Below are 18,759 nucleotides of genomic sequence, written 5' to 3' on the forward strand. Positions count from 1 at the left end.
GGTGGAAATGGGTTGGGTGTGGATGAGTAAGAAGCTTCCATCTTAGTATGGCAGAAAGCAATAAAAGGTTGGTAGAAGGACAAAGCTATTAGTTTTTATGTATGAATGATGACATTCATCTTAGTTTTTATTTATGCACCATCATGGTTAAACTTTAAATAAAGAACTGATCCAGTGATGGGCACAAGCATCTCTTTGTCGAGTCCAGATTATTATTTATGGCAGATTTTTTTTTTATATTAATTTTTATTTCTGGTTGTCACAGGCTGCCCAATCCTGAAGGCTGTGTGTGGTAAGAATAATTCATAATTCCACTTGCATTTTGCAGCATAAATACATCTGTCAATTATCAGTTTTACATTTTTCTTGCTTTTCCTGTTAGCCCACTCTTTTCATTTGTATTCTCATTTGTTATGGTTCTCTATTTTTGCGGAGAAGTGTTTCCAGCGAGGTTGATGAACCTTAAATTCCTACGCATTTGATCTCTCATATGCAGATATCTTCTTGTTTCCAATGTAATATAGGGTGGAATGGTGACCTTGATGTTCTGAAACAGAACTCCATCAAAATTAGGCTGGCTATGGATTTGACCCCTGTTGCCAAATTTCTGAAACATAAGAAGAAGATCCATTCAAATAACTGGTAGTCTTCCAAATCTTTCTTATTCGACTTGATTTACCCATTGTGTCAAGACGTATTAGTGCCATGGAGATATCACAGTAAGCTTTGTGGTGCAACACCCTATCCATGTAGGATAGGTAGCATTTTAACCAATGCTCGAACCCTGCGTTTCTTCAATAATGCCTTGTGATGGTTTTATTAGTTAAATATGATGCTTTGTTAATGCCATGAGATTTTTTAAGTGCAAATCTTAATGTTGGGATGGCGGGGGGAGGAAATCTCATTATTCTTTGCATGTCTCTACCCACCCACATGGCACATTGTACAACCTTCTAAACACATCTGTTATGGCTTTTTTCGTTCACACGAGTGAGTTTAATGGTTGAAAGGTTTTTATGGAATGGAGACTGGAACAAAATATTGACATCTTTTGGCTTGTCTTGAAATAGTTGACATTTTCCTACTGATGAATCTATTTAGAATTATGTTAATTGAGTGGAGTGATTTTTATTTTTATTTTCAATTGCACTTGGTTGTTTTCCTCTACTATCTCAGAGAATTGTTTGGGGAAAACTGAGATGTTCAGACTAAACATCTGTTGCAACATTACCTTTGCAGGAACCAAAATATTACAATGGAGGTTCATAAGGATCTCACCTCAAATTGCAGTGCTCATGTTATACAATCAGAGGGATTCATATATCAATTACTTACATAGACCAGACCATCTTCTTTCACCTTTTTGTAGCGCTGATGATTTCTAATAAATTATTTTTTAGAGCTTTTTATCATCTACCTATACTTATGAACCATACTTCTGGACACTACTCTGCAGCATCCATTAGCCTAAGGTGTAAGTTTCAACATCTCTTGGAATAAGGCATTAGCCTTTTAAGGGGGCAAAACCCTTTCCTTAAAACCTAGAGTTGGACCCAAAGGTGAAAGAAGATGAATATGGATTAGTTGAAATTATAGAAGTGTCTCAAAGTTCTGTAATTAGTTGAAAATATAGAAGTGTCTCAAAGTTCTGTGGGGGCAATTGCCCCCACCAGCTCCTTACTAGCTTCACCCCTGGGAGAGTCGATTGAGATGGCTTGACACTTGGTCATGTTACGAAGATAAAGGACAACACTAGTGATGAGGAACATACAAGTCGGGGATCCTAAAAGCAAGAGGAAGATCAAAGTGCATCAAAGTGATTGAAAGAAAATATGGAGACACAAGACTTAACATAGGGTACGACTTAAGATAGATTCGAATGGAAGAGAGTTGTGATAAGGTTTTGAGGTGATCATATGGAATAGAGCCCATTGACTGTAATGAACCTAAGGGACCACCCTATACTTGTTTCTATATTGATTTTAAAAACTTCAGAAGTGATTGCCAGGTACATCTTTTTATATTGTCAGGCTCGTTAACTTACTATAGGAAATATAAGATGAAAAATTGTCTAGGAAATCACTATTTTCAGGCTCATTTGATGATAATCCATTTTATCCCATTGTTAACCTTTTTATTCAGATTCAGAAAATGAATCTTACAAATTTCGTTTTCTAATGATGAAATTACGGCCAAAAAATAGCAAAACTGCCTTCATTAATAAAAGCATGATTTTACACTTTTAATTCCTTATTATACACAGCTACCACCTTCTAACATTTGCTTTACTATTTCTTCTTAACCGCTCTATCAGGTTAAAATAACTCAATTCAGACGTTTGCCTGATATTATATAAAAACCATGAGCCCAAGAGAGTATGTAGTAGAAGTTACCGGTCTGTCACCAAATGCTAATGAGAAGAATGTTTATGATTTCTTTGCTTTCTCTGGTGCTATCGATCATGTCAAAATTGTCAGGTATTAACTTTTTTATTTATTGATCAACTTTTATCTTTAATAAAAATCACTAAATTTGTGTTTGGGTCTCATGAATTTTCTGTTTTTTTTTTCCATTTCTTTTAATAATTGGATATTATTTCTACTATGAAAGATTTCATTTTTCTCAGCATTTTCTATTTGGTTGTTGGGTTTGTAATTAGAATCTGATGACCAAGTTCTTAGTCCATCTCATTAGTTACTATTTTTCTTAGACTCCCCAGTAGGTAGCTCATGATCCGCTATATTAAAGGGGATAAAAAATTCCAACATCACGGTTCCTCCAATATGGCAGTATTTGACCTTACCTGTGTCAGACGTAAACTTTTTTTGCTTGCTTATGTTTGGATAGTTCAAAGTATGCAGATGTTGGGACCCAAAGTGCTGAATCTTGCAAACCATTTTCTATGGAGGGTCTCGAGTTATTCATTCTTTCCCTCTTTTCCTAAAATAGTTGCAACTGGTTTAGCCTTGTAAACTTATGGTTCCTCCATTAAATTTTCACTATCAAAATGGGTTGTTGTAAAGGAGCAATACAAATTTGAACACTACCAAACACTTTCTTTTATACCATTTCCAATGTATGTTGTGTCTGTGGGCTTTAGACCCATAGCTCAGTTGGTTTGACGCATTGCAAAAAAACTTTGAGGTCATGGGTTCAAGTTCAGCTTACCCATAAAAAAAATGCATTGTGTGTGTAATTGTATTTTTTCATGACGGGTGAATTCCTTTTGTTATAAACAGATCTAGAGAATATGCTTGCACTGCTTATGTAACATTCAAAGAGGCTCATGCCCTTGAAACTGCTGTCTTGCTCAGTGTAAGTTTCCAATCTAAACTCTTGATTATGAAACAATGAAATTGATGTGTATTGGGGAGAAATTGAATTACTTTGGTGGGAAAGGTGGATGTCTACTGAATTGATGGAGCATACATATACCTATAAAATTGATATTAAGTGTTTTTAATTGTTAAAATTATTACTATATACCAAAATTTCCCTTGCAAGCTTATTACCAAGCAGGCACCAGCCATAGCCTGGGTGCGGGGCTTAGGTTAGTTTGTAGTTCTCATATTCTAAATACATAAAATTCCTTAAATTTAATTTATATGCATGAATCGACTTGACTATCATCACAGGGTGTATTCACGGGAGATTGTGGCAAAGAACTAGATCATGGGGTGGCGATCATGGGCTATGGAGCAACTGTACATGGGACCAAGTATTGGATAGTGAAGAACTCATGGGGACCATAATGGGGTGAGAAAGGTTACATAAGAATGCAGCGCGGCATAGCCGATGAAGAAGCTTCATATCCTATCAAGACCTCAGCAAAGGCAACTAATTAGTTATAATTTTTGTAATGTAAAAGTAAAATTAGTAGCTCATCTTGTATCATAATCTAGTAATAGTATCACAATGAACTCTAGTAGAGTGGGGCATTTGGGTCTTTTCATATTGGTAATTGGGGTCATGGTCATCAATTTCAAAACATTAGGGGTATCTCCAATATTCTGCAATACATGAGCGGGCTAGTGTAAAATAAAATTTTTTTTTTCTTCAAAAACGTTTACAGCGATGGCCAAAAGCCAAAAGCGTAGCTAAAGAGTAAACTATTTTTTTTCAAACGACAACCTATAGCGATGGCAAGCATCGGCTATCGCTATAAGTCCTGCACTAACGATGTCTGTGAATAGTTGGCCGTCGATATAAGATATAGCGATGGGGTTATTAGCAACGACCACCGACGACCTCCCTGGCCGTCGCTACATGTTTTTGCTACGGTATTTGTCCCTATAGCGACGGTCACAACCGTCGTTATAGCCCTATTTTACTGTAGTGAGAAGGTCAATTCTATTAACGCTCTCAACAGGTAAAAGATCAAACTGTCTGACACGTTTCACAGAACTCCAATCCTCAGGCGTTGTCACCCATTATCCCTTACACTAGCCCGCTCCTTGTCTCATAGCCACCAAACCTACACCTCGATGTCCTCCCCCCCTTTTTAATGTCTGTATACCTTGCCTTAGACGTGACACACTATCATTTCATGGGCCAGAAAAAGCATCTTGTGGCTACGACGTCAATGCCTACTTATAGGACAGATCCAAAACAACATGTATGCCATGTTGGTGCCTAGTTGGCATCTTCGAGATATGTGTCCAATAATGCCTATCAACGAAAACTTTTTGAGGGAGGGGTTCTTTTTAAATAAAAAAAAATTTGGAAATATTTATAAGTAGGAGGGGAGGGGGCAATCTTAGCATGATTCAAAAATGACATGAAATTAATGGGTTTGAATTATAATAGTATCAACTCGTCTAACACAATTATTCAATGGAGCAGGTCTGGGTGAGGGACGTCAACAGTTTAACTTGTTTTGACACATTTTGCTACTCTGTCATTAATATGTCATTTTAAATCATGGAACATAAGAGGTATCTCAAATATCAATAACTATTTAAAGGTTTTCTAAGTTATCTATTTGCTAGAATTTCATAGAACTTTTTCATAATACAATTTTTAAAATTTTATAAAATATAGAAGGTATTTTAAGATAATTTTCAAATAATTAATGACTAAGATTTTAGTTTGGGAGAGTAAAAATACTTTCCTTACTAAGTTATTTATTTATTTATAATTATACTTTTTTAATATGAGTTTTTCATTGAAATTTAGAGGCCCGTGGTATTTGATTTTTCATATGGTGATTTATGTTGGCAAAATGACCCTTAATAAGATTTAAAATCTTACTAAGAAAGGTTATTAGGACTCACATGATAAAAAAAAGCACTATCTTTAATTATTTTCTTTTTTTTTACTCTAATTATTTTTTATTGATTGCTTGTATTTTATAGGCATGAATTTGGACTTTGAAGGAGTGGTGGTGATAAGAACGGAGATATTTTGTTTGTATCATTTCATTGCTGTTCTACACGATGCATTTTATTTGATTTCCTTTTCATTATTGTTTGACTATGTGAAGTCAAATCATGTTACTCCTATTGGGCTTCACAACTCATGCTTTTCATATTTCAAATACATTGGAATCAGGCGGCATGATATTGGAGGAGTCGAGTGGAGGATTTTTAAGTATGATTAATTAATTTGCAAAGTTCCTTCTTTAGTTTTTCTTGAACTGAAAATCTGAAATATTGTTTTGTGGTAGAAATTGCACTAAGCTTCCCTATGATTTTTATATGGAACAAATTTTTGGAAGTTAACTTTCATTAGGAATTGGTCTTGTATCATTTCGACCTATGTTCGATTTATAGAGATTTTTACTGTGTGATTTGTCAGTGAAGCCTGCTAAAAACATTTTCAATGCAGTCTGTAATTTTCTCCTTTCAACAATCAGGACTTAACTACAAAAATTGTTTAGAATTTTTTTCTAAGTGTCACACTTCCTTACCTTTCTATAAAGTCCAAGTTCGAGTCATTTCGATAAGTAATGAATCAAGTAGAAATTCTTGAAATCAGATTATTGTTTGCTAAATTCCAATCTATGGAACGCTCAACAGTCTTTTTCTACATTTTTGAAATGCAAAATCAAGTACTTCTTGTAAATATACATTTTTCTTGAATAGATCATCAAGTCCTCTCTCAGAATTGGTATGATTTTATCTCATCCCTAAGTTCAGAATCTTGGACCGGGCCATGGATCATGGATCAAATCACAAGTCCCAAAATTGGGGAAAGTTGCCCCAATCCGCATCATTGTTTGTAGGGAGCGACTTCTGAAGATGAACTTGGGAGGATTCTCCTTTCATTTGTATCAACTGCTATCGACCTTTCTTGACGACTGAATAGAGACAAAGTGAGGAAGATGAGAGTGTTGGAAGTGGTTTTATGTGCACCTGATCTCCAGTTTGAGGTTTTTTTTTAATAATTATATAATAATGTATGTAACTAGAATTAAAAAATAAATGAATCAATTAAAAAAGGAAAACAAAAGAAAAAAAAGAGAGATGGAGAGAGAATAATAAATAAGCTGTAAAAGAAGGCTCAATGATAATAATGGTGTACCGTTTCTATAGCAGCATATGATCTATATGTGGCACTTTTTGGTTGGAGAGTAAACACGTTGGGTTGTGTGTTATGCCGAAAATGATTTATTTATAAGTCCCATGTGTTTTAAAGTATAAAAAAAAAAATTGCCAAATAGATTCTGTTCTAGATCTTGATATGTAAAAGAATAAAGACAGGTTGGAAGAAAAAAAGAAAGAAAGAAGCATAGTTCAAATCATGAAAACTTGACTCCACCTTAATGTGGATCAAGAAAAGAAGTAAACTAACGTAGACAAAGGAAAGATATATCTTTTCTTTTTTAATTGTAAAAATAACAAAATTCTATTGTCACTCGGCTAATGTCACACTAATTCATATTTGCTAAGGCCACACACATTCATATGTAAATCATCAAAGCATTACACACATCTTGGACTGACATTAACAAAAGTTGGGGTGGCAATAGAAATTATAAATAAATGTAGACAAATCTGAAATGAGAACAAAAAAAATGTAGATAAGAAAACAAAATAAAAGTGAGTAAAAGGACGGCAAGGTTAAAAGTGTCATCTTGAGTCATCTTATTCAACCATTGGTTCAGTTATGGTTGTCTACTTTTGACACCTTTTTCCGTTATATATTTATAAATTTAAGATAAAAAATTGAAACTCATAATACGTAGATAAATAAATTTATTTGTCTACTATTGAATTATATTTGACCAACACACTATTGTCAATATGAACGTTAAGAAACCAAAAGAAATCCAATTTAATAATACAGAAGAAAAAAAAGAAATACATATTTGGAAATATTAATATATTTTTCCAAATATGTTAACATTAAAGGTTAATATATTTATAATCACCTTTTAACCAACGAGGGATTGATGTAAATACTATGTTGAGACCATAATATTACGACAATTGCACTTACCACTGCTGTTAGTGACTGTGTTAATGTTTAGATGTTATTGAACCATTTTACCCTCTCATTGCCGATCCATTCTCACATGTAAGCATGAACCATCTTTTGCAGGAATATTTTATCTATGGAAAAGAATGACATTATTTTTAAAAGAAAATAGGTAAAATGGTCTTTATAAAAAAAATTCATTTTTTAACGATTTTATCGACAGCAATTTAACTAAAGGAAGGTAAGTGATAGCCCGTTAGATTAGGGATGCAAGTTGGTAGAGCCGGCCAAACCCAAACCCATTGGATTGGACCTTGACTTGGTTAGGTCTTGGCATTGTTAACTTGGCACTACAAAAACACAAGCTTTTAGCAACATATTCTTCGCGGAGACTAAAATAAGTGCCACTGTAGAACATGTTATGACCCTCACGAAAAAAAATGAGAAACCAAAACCCGAGCGCGTGAAAACTAACAACATTTGCACAAAAATAGTCCCTCTCTACATATCAATTTCTTCTCATCTCCACTCCATCTAGGGGTTTCGATATGAATGGCTGAAATCTAACTTTCTAACAAGTGTTATCTCTCCCTCTCTCTCTAAATGTTGAAAAATGATAACAGATTTTAATGTTCTCTGAAGTTTTGAGCATCCAAATCATAGATTTCGTAGCTCTTTGAGGTTGGCCAAACGAAGTACGCCATGGATCCAACTCGAGCTTTTGTCAAAGATGTTAAGCATGTTGTAGTCAAGGTTACTTGCATTCTCGCACACCTTTTGATTCTCTATGTGTTCTTTTGATTATATTTTCTTTTCTAGATTAAATTCGTTACTTAAAAACCCTAATTTCTACTAGAATAGAATCGTAAATGAAATGCTTTTCTTGACATAAATTAAGTCTGAATTAAGTAATTCTCTACTTCTATCCGATTTAATGTCGTTTTCTTGGATAATGATGGACTACTAGTTTGATCGACATTAGGGCTCTGATTTGGAGTTTAATGTTTATTTCATTATTCTCGATTGAGTGTAAATTGGAATCCAATCTTTAATGACATCCAATAAAGATTTTTTCCCCTTAATTTGAGCAATAGATTATGTCAATTACTAAATTTCGGATAATTCATTAGTTTCAGTGATTTTTAGTCAGCTTTTTTGGACTAGTAGTTCTCAAGATTTTGGAAAGAGTACAAACTGATTGAATTGTATGAGTTATTTAAAGGGAAAATTCCAGAAAGGTGGAAAATTTTCAATTTTCAGGGCATGTTTTGGTAAATCACCCTTATTTAAATGTAGAACAACTAAACTATTTGATCGTCATCGTTGCTTATGTTGTTTCCTGATTCATAAAGGTTGGGATGGTGATTATTACCCGGGCTGATGGAAGATTAGCCTTGGGCAGAATCGGCACATTGTGTGAGCAGGTGAGCTTAGAATGTCATCCTTGCTTATTGTTGTGGAACATAGAAATGGTAATGTTGGGTTACCATTTACAATGTTATGTTTCTGAATGAAATACATGCAGATTAAAGAGTTGAATGCTCGAGTTTTTGAGGTCATTTTGGTGACTTCAGGTGCTGTTGGTGTTGGTCGGAAATTGCTTAGATACAGAAAATTAGTCAACAACAGGTTCTTATGGATCCCCTTTTTACTGTTGATTTTACTTTCTCTAGTGCATTGGAATAGTAAAGAAAAAAGTTGTTCTGCTTTTTTTATACTCTTTAATAGACAATTTATTCTCAATTTCTCAGTATAATATGGATGTACCATGGGACATTACCTAGACACTAATCATACCTGAGGATTGAACCCAAAATATTTAGATATGATAACATTGGAAACCCAAAAAACTGAATTCACCTGGTCTATATAATAGGGAAATAATTGGACTCCTCTTTCTCTGTTGTGAAAATTTAAGATGATACCATCAAAGAATTATCACACATCTTGGGGTGCTCTTTGTAAAAGTTGGTGTGGCAATAGAAGTTCTCTAATAATATTTTGACAAATGATTGTAACCCTATGATTGATTTTCTGTTATCCAATTGATCTAGCTGTTAAATTTGCCCATCTATTAGGCATTTTCCATTGATCGTGACATTGAACATTATCCGTCCGTTGAACATTAACTGATGTTTACTATTTGTTGCTTTATATATTTCGGGCTCTATCCTTCGAGTATTTCGTCTTCTTTAGTGACTCTATTACTTATGCCACATGAACGGTCATAATTTATGCCACATGTCCACTTGGTTTGTGGTGCCCTCAATGATGATGATGTTGGCTTTCTTTTATGACATCATTAGTCAAGAAGAGCAATATTGGGTAGAAGTATGGTTATATTTTGGTTTGTGAGAGTGCCTATAACCAAAAAAATGTAGAAAGTGCTTGTTTATCTATTCAACGAAACCCCTGATTTCATGGAATATGATTTTCATATGTATATATTTCCATCGAACTACATATTTCTGTTTCCCTCTTTTAGATGGATCTAATTATATTAGATTAAAGGATGATATTGAAGGAAAGAGAGGCGAAGGGTGGAGGTCCCTCTAAAAGGAATTCATAATTGTTTATGTTTTGCAGATTTGCTGATCTTCAAAAACCACAAGTTGAGCTTGATGGAAAGGCATGTGCAGCTGTTGGACAGAGTGGACTCATGGCTCTATATGATACCTTGTTTACAGTACGTGAAAATGGAAAATTCGACAGAAAAAATTGACAGGCTAAGGCCCATGAATTTTGGAAATTGAATTTTGACGGTCTACGACCGTCCAAATTCTAAATATTCCCAGATTTGACAGTTTCAAGCTGTCGAATTTCACCCATCCTTCATTAATTTTACAGTTTTGACCCATCAAAAAAAAAAAATTTGACAATGCAAATTTTTACACCAATTCGACCCTTTTGTCTGTCGAATTTTATGAAATTTGATGGTCTAGGCCATCAAATTTGAGCTTTTTTCACATTGTGTTAGTCAGGTGAAAATTCCAATACTTTTATTTCAAATTCCATGATCACAAATGCGGAATGTGAAATGTAATTTTCCTTCTATTAAATAAACAACTTCCTTTTATTCTTTTGTGTTTGAGTGGGCTTCTTTCAAATATTTATGCAATTCTCTATTTTATGCAGCTGGATGTGACATCATCTCAGCTTCTTATGACTGATAATGATTTTAGGGATTGAGTAGTTTGTTAAGGTTTATCTACTTTGTTAAACCTTGTTAGTATTCCTTCTGATCGTGCTTCTCTTACTATGGATGACTTGATTGCCCACTATAGTCGTTATTTATCAATAAAATAACGCAGTTATTTTATGAGGAAATGTCCCAATTAACTTCAATAAGCACGTGGCAAGTAAAATTAAGATTCAACCTAGCAAATTAATAAGATTAAGAATAAAGCTTCCTTATTCTTAGTATGAGATATGTTGAAAATAATACATGTATCTCATGTACCATAATTTGATGCATCTTATTCTCTAATCAAAATTACTAAATTTTAGATTCAAGTTTGAAAAGATTTTTTACTTTTATATAAAATTTTATGCCAAGTTCTTAATAAAACAAAAATATAGGGAAATAGAATGTGGGAGAGAAAGAAGGGAAGAGGGAACAAATTAGGCAGATATAGTTTTAAATATTGCAAAATGACTCAACCTGGAGTCCACTGGGTCAAGTCAACTCAAGTCATTCTATCACTAGTCCAATAAATTTTTTAAACTAATTAAACATTTTAAAAAATAAAATATTCAAATAATAACATATTGTTTTTTGAGATAATTACCAAAAAAGTAACAAACTTTTGACGTAATTCCCACTCCAGCTCATTGTTCATTTTAATTCCAAGAACATGTCCAGTGATATCGAATTGTTTTTTGAAATTTTCTTCCAAAGAATGTAATTGTGTAACTTGTCAAGCTTCCAAATGGACTCAATGGGTTGGTTCAAACGAATTCGGTGGCGAGTGAAATGGAAATTCAACTTACTTTAGATTGACTTGGCCGAGTTTTAGATTGATAAAACGAATTTAAAACTTAGGAGAGAAGTAAAGAAGGTAAGAAAAAGAAAGGAGAAAAGAAGAAAAGAGAATAAAAGGACGATAAAGAAAGGAAAGAGAAGGGAATGGAAAAATTAAAAAGGTACAACAGGAAAAGTAAAAATTAAAGAGAGAACCTGTGGTGGAAGAAAGGAAAAAAGAGTCAAAAAGAAGAGAATGAAGTAAAAACAGAGTAAGGCTACCACAGTACAAAAGAGAAAAAATTCTCTATCACCGTACAAAAGAAAAAGAGTAAGGCTAGATTTACTAAATCTCTATTTAGAGTACAAAATTCTATTCACTTAAAAAAAAAAAAAAAAACTCGGAATAAAAATAAAAATGAGAGACAACCATTATAAAATCCTCCAAGGAGTGATCTATGAAGCATGAACTAAGCAACTTCTTTCCCTCACCTCTCTTGTTCAATCTCACTCTCATAATCGCTTTCCATCCACCTCTTCACTGGAGAATGGGGAAAATGGGTCTCAGCAATGAAGAAACTCGGTCCACAGTACTTACTGCACCTCTTTCTACAAACTTCAATGACAGAATCCGACCCCTCCTCAACGCTGTCGATAACCTTCGCAACCAAAACATCATGCAAGAAGGCATAGATCTTCCCACCATTGTCGTTATAGGCGATCAATCATCATTCAAATCAAGTGTGCTCGAATGCCTAGCTGGCATTAGTCTCCCTCGCCGCCAAAACATCTCCAGTCGTACCCCCCTCATAATGCACCTGCAAAACCACCCGACACTCAAGCCAGAAATTCAGTTGGAATATGAAGGCAAGGTTGTCACCATCGATGAAGACCACATCGCCCAAGCTATTTCCATAGCTAGTAATGAATTAACAGGTGATGGTAAATTTGTCTCTAACACCCCCTTGACTATTATTGTCAAAAAGAAAAGTGTTCCTGATCTCACCATGGTTGATTTGCCAAGTATTACTCGAGTACCTGTTCAGGGCCAACCTGACGACGCATATGAGCAACTTTCTAATATTATAATGGAGTATATTAGCCCTAAAGAGAGTATAATCCTCAATGTTTTATCGGTTACCAGTGATTTCTCGACTTGTGAGTCGTACAAGATGTCGCAGAAAGCAGACAAAACTGGTGAGAGGACATTGGTTGTTATTACTAGAGTTGATGAGGCTCCTGAAGGGCGGTTTGAGAAAATCATGGCTGAATGTGCTGGTACTGGGCTTGGTTATGTCTTTGTGATGAGTCGTGCCGGTGGTGAGACCTTTGAAGAAACTATGAGACAGGAAGAGAATCTGTTTAAAACTGACGCATTTCTTTCTAAGATGGATAAATCTATCCTTGGTATCCCTGTTTTGTCTAAAAAACTTGTCCAAATCCAAGCAAATAACATATCCAAATGCTTGCCTGATATTGTGAAGAAGATCGATGAGAAGTTGAGTCAGATTGCATCTGATCTGAAACGAATACCTCAGAATTTTTCTTCTGCTGCTGATTCAACGACGGCTTTTATGCAGGTTCTAGGATCTGCAAAGGAGTCTCTGAACAAAATCTTCATCAGAGGAGAATTCGATGATTACCTCGATGAAAAAGAGATGCACTGTGCTGCTCGAATGGCACAAATGCTCAATGACTTCTCTGAAGAACTGAAGTCTAAGTCCGGTAAGAAGCTCTCCACAGAGGAATTTTTAATAGAGGAAATTAGAATTTTAGAAGAAACAAAAGGGACTGGACGTCCAAATTTTCTTCCTCGTGCAGCATTCCTCAATATCTTACAGACAAAAGTGAAGGAAGTATCGCACAAGCCAGTTGAATTCGTTAAGAAGGCTTGGAGTTACATGGAATGTGTGATTGTTCGCGTGTTGTTGCTTCACTCGGAATATTACCCTCACCTTCATTCTTCTACAATAAAAGCGTCACGTAATCTAATTTCAAAGATGAGAGATCGCTCCATTGATCGAGTGCTTGAGATTGTAGAGATGGAAAAGCTCATAGATTATACTTCTAATCCGGAATACATGTCAACATTGAATGGTCTCATGGCACAACAGAAGGACTTCATCCAGGTCATTAACGATCCAAGCAAACCAACAAAGTTAAAATTTGAAGTGTCTGGCGAAGTCGAAGTTGGTCATTTGAGAGAGCATCCGTCGATGTCATTGTTACAGGAAGCGATCGAACTCAAAATGAGACTAACAGCTTATTGGATGATTGTTGTGCAAAGGTTAGTTGATAATTTGGGACATCATCTTCTGTTCAGTGTTCAGACCCTTGTGAACAAAGAGATGGAGAAGGAGATCGTGAACGAGATAATGCAGCCAGGCAATGGAGGGATCAAAAGCATGATGGACGAACCACATTGTATTACTGCCAAACGTGCAAAGCTGTACAAGAGTATTAAGTTACTTAAGGAATCCAAAGAAGTTCTGTGGAAAGGATGCAAGCCCATCAACCACCCCGCAGATCCCAACCACAGCCTCATTTTCCTCCCTTACCCGGCCTATCCAGATGGCAAATTCAAGTGCGATGCATGTGGACAAGAAGGTGATGGCTTCTGCTACCATTGCAGCCCTTGCAAGCTTGACATTCACATGCAATGTGCTTTCACGCCCTTTTCACTCAATCACACGTCCCACCCTCACCCTCTCAACCTCGCCTTCTGCCCTGCCAACCAAACCAAAACCTTCTCCTGCAATATATGCCAAACATTCGGGTCAAACCACTGGCTGTATCGATGCAACATATGTCAATTTGATGCCCACCTAGGTTGTGTGACGGTCAAGCCCATTATACCAGGTGTGAAGCAGATTTAACCATCATAGTATTGTTGTGTTAGACGCCATGGGTTTAACAAGCCCAAAATGTGTCTCAACGCAAACCAATTACTATATATATTGTATGAGTGTGCGTGTTATGATGTGTGTAAGAAGCAATGGAGGTAGTGCATGACAGTGGCGGAGATTGTGCTGCTTTGTGTTTCTAGTTGTATTTTTTTATGTTGTTCGTCACAATGGAGCTAGTGCGTGGTGGAGATTGTGCTGTTTTGTGGTTCTGGTTTTATTTTGTTATATTGTTCGTCTTAAGTTTGTGAGCTCACTAGTAGTGTTCTGTGTCTTTTTCTGTTATTGATGTTTTAAAGAAAAAAAAAAAAATTATATATATATATAGGGTCCCGTTCCGCACCCTAAGCTTTACCCTACACTTTAACAAATGTGTTTTGTCTACATGGGTAAGAAGTTTTGGAATAGGCTGATTTTTTGTGAGGAGATCATCCTCACAAAAAATCAGCTCATTCCAAAACTTTTTACCATATCAAAAATGGTTTACAAAAAATGGACGGTCCATGATTTTTCAACTTATAAATATGGGGCTAAAAATTTCGGAATGGGCTGATTTTTGGTGAGGATGATCTTCTAATCATAAAGATCATCCTCACCAAAAATCAGCCCATTCCAAAACTTCTAACCGATGTAGGACAAAACACGTTTGTTAAAGTGTAGGGAAAAGCTTAGGGTGTTGAACATTATATATATATATAGAGGGTGCCGTTTCCCACCCTAAGCTTTACCCTACACTTTAACAAGCGTGTTTTGTCCTACATAGGTTAGAAGTTTTAGAATGGGCTGATTTTTGGTGAGGATGATCTCTACGGTGAGGAGATCATCCTCACCAAAAATCAACTCATTCCAAAACTTCTAACCCCATCAAAAATGGTTTACAAAAAATGGATGGTCAACGATTTTTCAACTTATAAACATGGGGCTAAAAATTTCCTCATAGAGATCATCCTCACCAAAAATCAGCCCATTCCAAAACTTCTAACCCATGTAGGACAAAACACATTTGTTAAAGTGTAGGGTAAAGCTTATATATATATATATTTGATTAGTAGTATTTTATTCATAAAAACAAAGCTAGGCCTGTCGAGGTGACTAGCCTAGTAGCACCTTACAAAAAGAAAACTTTACTCACGAGAGATACAATGAATTCCATCCCAATTATCGATAAAATCCTCAAAAAACAGGCCCCTACATTCCTTATAAACTTTAGATCAACAAAACATCATACCCAAAATGGAAATAATCGTATCTATGTCATCTTTATGTATCCCTTCAAAATTACGGTTATTTCTCTCTAGCCACACCCCCCAACAAATTGCAAATGGAGTAATGTTCCACAGCAACCTCCTCGTGCCACCCAAGGAATACCCAATCGTCGACCAACACGTGAAAATATCCCTTATTGTTTTAGGTAAACAAGTTAAGATTCCATACAACCTAAAAAATGCGCCCAAATACCGTGTGTAAATTTGCAATGAAGGAGAAGGTCCTTTGTGGATTCTCCATTGTCCATGCATAGGACACAACAACTTGCCCCATACCACCTGCGCCACATCAAAATATCCATCATTTAGATCCTTTTTGGAGTTACAATACTATTTATATAAAAGAATCTTGTTCTTACAAAAATATGAAAACTATCTAAAATAAATAATAATAAAAAATCACTAAAACTAGTAAAAATGACCTAAGGATGGAAATTGATACTACTTAACATTAGAAATAAGTGGAAATTGATGATACATGATTCTGTCTTCTATAACTAATGTTATTAATAAAACAAAATTTTCCAAAAGTAGAAAAGTGCCTAAAAAATATGGTATACGTAGGAATCATGCCTAAAAACGAAAAGTCCATAGAATTCTATGGATCTTGAAGATCTCTATGTTTTCATTCAAGAATAGATCTTCTCAAATTGTTCTGAATCCCTCCCTCATCCAGATTCATGGTCCTATTTGGGCTTGTTTCGTTGGATCATTCTCCCCTAGTTGAAAAGAACTCATCTTGTGATTCAAGGAGTCATTGTTTGAAGCATATGGTCCAATTGCTTTTAAGTTCAACTTGTTGTACCCAACAATTGGATGCCAATCTAGAGGCCATTCGAATAGTAATTCTTCAGGATATACATCGATGAACTCATCTAATATGATTTTAACATTCACATGCAATGTGCTTTCACTCCCTTTTCACTCAATCACATGTCCCACCCTCACCCTCTCAACCTCGCCTTTTGCCCTGCCAACCAAACCAAAACCTTCTCCTGCAATATATGCCAAACACTCAGGTCAAACCACTGGCTGTATCGATGCAATATATGTCAATTTGATGTCCACCTCAGTTGTGTAATGGTCAGGCCCATTATACCAGGTATGAATCAGAGTTTACCATCATAGAATTGTTGTGTTAGACACCATGGGTCTAACAAGCCCAGAATGTGTCTCAACCGAAACAAATTGCTATATAGATATATAGTATGAGTGTGTGTGTTATGATGTGTGTAAGAAGCAATGGAGGTAGTGCATGACAGTGGCGGAGATTGTGCTGCTTTGTGTTTCTAGTTGTATATTTTTTATGTTGTTCATCACAATGGAGCTAGTGCATGGCAGTGGTGGAGATTGTGCTGTTTTGTGCTTCTGGTTTTATTTTGTTATATTGTTCATCTTAAGTTTGTGAGCTCACTAGTAGTGGTCTGTGACTTTCTGTTAATTGATGTTTTCAAAATATATAACTTGTTTGTTTTCTTTCGTCACTGAGTTTAATCTTCAGAGGACCCATCCATCTTACTAATTCACAGCTTAACCCATTTAGAAATGTTAAATTGATGAAGGGTGGAAAACAAATTTTCAATTATTCGTTGATTCTCAAAAATACCAAACAATTGGACCTAAAAAAAATTTGTTGATTCACAGAGTATTATGTAATTCGAAAAGAAAGAGAAAACCTTCTTAAAATACATAAATTTTATTAATCAAAAGTTGTTCCCCCTGAGACACTACAGGAGATGACAGGTATCTATCTCGAAGCATATTGTTGATTGAATGTGTACCTGAAGGGTATGAATATAGAAAGGTTTTTAGGGTGACAACATAATTTAATGTCTTTATTACTAAAGGAATCAAGTGAGTAGGATTTCATATGGATGTATGTGCCCCAATCTTTAGCCCTGGCAGCTCTGAATATGTCCAAGCGAACACATCTTCAAACTCCCTTAACAACTCAAAAAATTACCCTGGGTTTCTAGGTAAATCTTTCTCGATGCGCATTGTATACCTAGATCCCGAGGGCCCAACACAGTGCTCCTCTACTCCCCCAACCACATTTTTTTACTTTGTCTTGCAAGGTGGGAGGTGCTTTTTCCAGCTCCTCTTCGACAACTAGAGCCTATTCTAGTAGACCGAGGGTGTTGTCGTGCCCTTAATTTGGTCGACCAATACAAGTGATAGACTACCTTGCCATTAAGCAAGATTATCCTGTAGATTTTGCTTATTCGGGCACTGTAGCACCCTCTCTTTCTTCCTCACTCGTCATGGGATTTTGATGTCGACCCCCACATAGGCAGGGGAGTCGATCATAACCATGATACTCTATCCTATTCAAAGAAAGAAACTTTTGCAATATGTACTTCTGGTGGGAAGGGCGTCTTTAACACCAACAACGTGATCACCTTTCCTCTAACCACTACCTTTACACATTTGTGAAATGTTGAGCTTACTGCTTAGATCTTGTGGGTCCATGGGCTGCCCAATAATACATGGTACCATGTATCAACGTCAATCAAGTTGAAACATCTTTAATTATTTTCTTTTTTTCTGTAATTATGTTTTATTGATTGGTTCTATTTTATAGGCATGAGTTGGGATTTTGGAGGAGTGGTGGTGATAAGAATGGAGATATTTGATTTGTATCATTTCATTGCCATTATACTTGATGCATTTTATTAGATTTATTTTTTATTATTGTTAGACTATGTGAAGGCGTATCATGTTACTCCTATTGGGCTTCACAGCTCTTGCTTTTAATATTTCAAATACATTGGATCAGGCGGCATGATATTGGAAGAGTTGAGCGGAGGATTCATTGTATTTTTTTAAGTGTGATTAAGAGTAAGTTATCTTATTTTATTTATTATTAGGTGTATGAGGGATAGCGGTATTACTTTCAATTGTTTTTTGTTGATCCAAATTCTTTGTTAAAGCTTCAAATCCAATTAATTTGCAAAGTTCCTTCTTTAGTTTTTCTTGAACTGAAAACCTGAAATATTGTTTTGTGGTAGAAATTGCACTAAGCTTCCCTATGATTTTTATATGGAACAAATTTCTGGAAGTTAACTTTCATTAGGATTTGGTCTCGTATCATTTCAATCTATGTTCGATTTATAGAGATTTTTACTGTGTGATTTGTTGGTGGGGCCTGCTAAAAACATTTTCAATACAATCTGTAATTTTTCTCCTTTCAAGAATCAAAATTAAACTTAAC

General features: G+C 35.4%; 2 protein-coding genes and 1 pseudogene across 3 annotated transcripts; all 3 read left to right on the top strand.

Annotated features, from left to right (window-relative positions):
- On the top strand, positions 1-3,799 carry LOC147381462 (uncharacterized). The gene is made up of 5 exons (XM_086430380.1): positions 1-67; positions 266-292; positions 2,315-2,477; positions 3,240-3,315; positions 3,636-3,799. The coding sequence occupies exons 3-5, from the start codon at positions 2,362-2,364 to the stop codon at positions 3,750-3,752; spliced, it is 309 nt and encodes a 102-aa protein (XP_086286506.1). The 5' UTR covers positions 1-67; positions 266-292; positions 2,315-2,361; the 3' UTR covers positions 3,753-3,799.
- Positions 3,800-7,848: 4,049 nt separating this feature from the next.
- On the top strand, positions 7,849-10,790 carry LOC147381463 (delta-1-pyrroline-5-carboxylate synthase-like). Of its 2 annotated transcripts, none has more exons than XR_015174560.1 (4): positions 7,849-8,172; positions 8,772-8,843; positions 8,994-9,048; positions 10,006-10,790. XR_015174560.1 is itself a non-coding variant. In XM_086430381.1 (4 exons), the coding sequence occupies exons 1-4, from the start codon at positions 8,122-8,124 to the stop codon at positions 10,139-10,141; spliced, it is 363 nt and encodes a 120-aa protein (XP_086286507.1). In that variant the 5' UTR covers positions 7,849-8,121; the 3' UTR covers positions 10,142-10,790. The 2 variants fall into 2 exon arrangements, 1 of the variants encoding a protein (XP_086286507.1); XM_086430381.1 differs by having other exon boundaries at positions 8,945-9,048.
- Positions 10,791-11,804: 1,014 nt separating this feature from the next.
- LOC147381464 (dynamin-related protein 4C pseudogene) lies at positions 11,805-14,511 on the top strand (annotated as a pseudogene).
- The last annotated feature ends 4,248 nt before the right edge of the window (positions 14,512-18,759 follow it).

The sequence above is a fragment of the Akebia trifoliata genome, unplaced genomic scaffold (genome assembly GCF_017979445.1).
Source record: "Akebia trifoliata isolate Shusen 1 unplaced genomic scaffold, ASM1797944v1 Contig00460_ERROPOS263525, whole genome shotgun sequence".
In the NCBI taxonomy this organism is placed as follows: Eukaryota; Viridiplantae; Streptophyta; class Magnoliopsida; order Ranunculales; family Lardizabalaceae; genus Akebia; species Akebia trifoliata.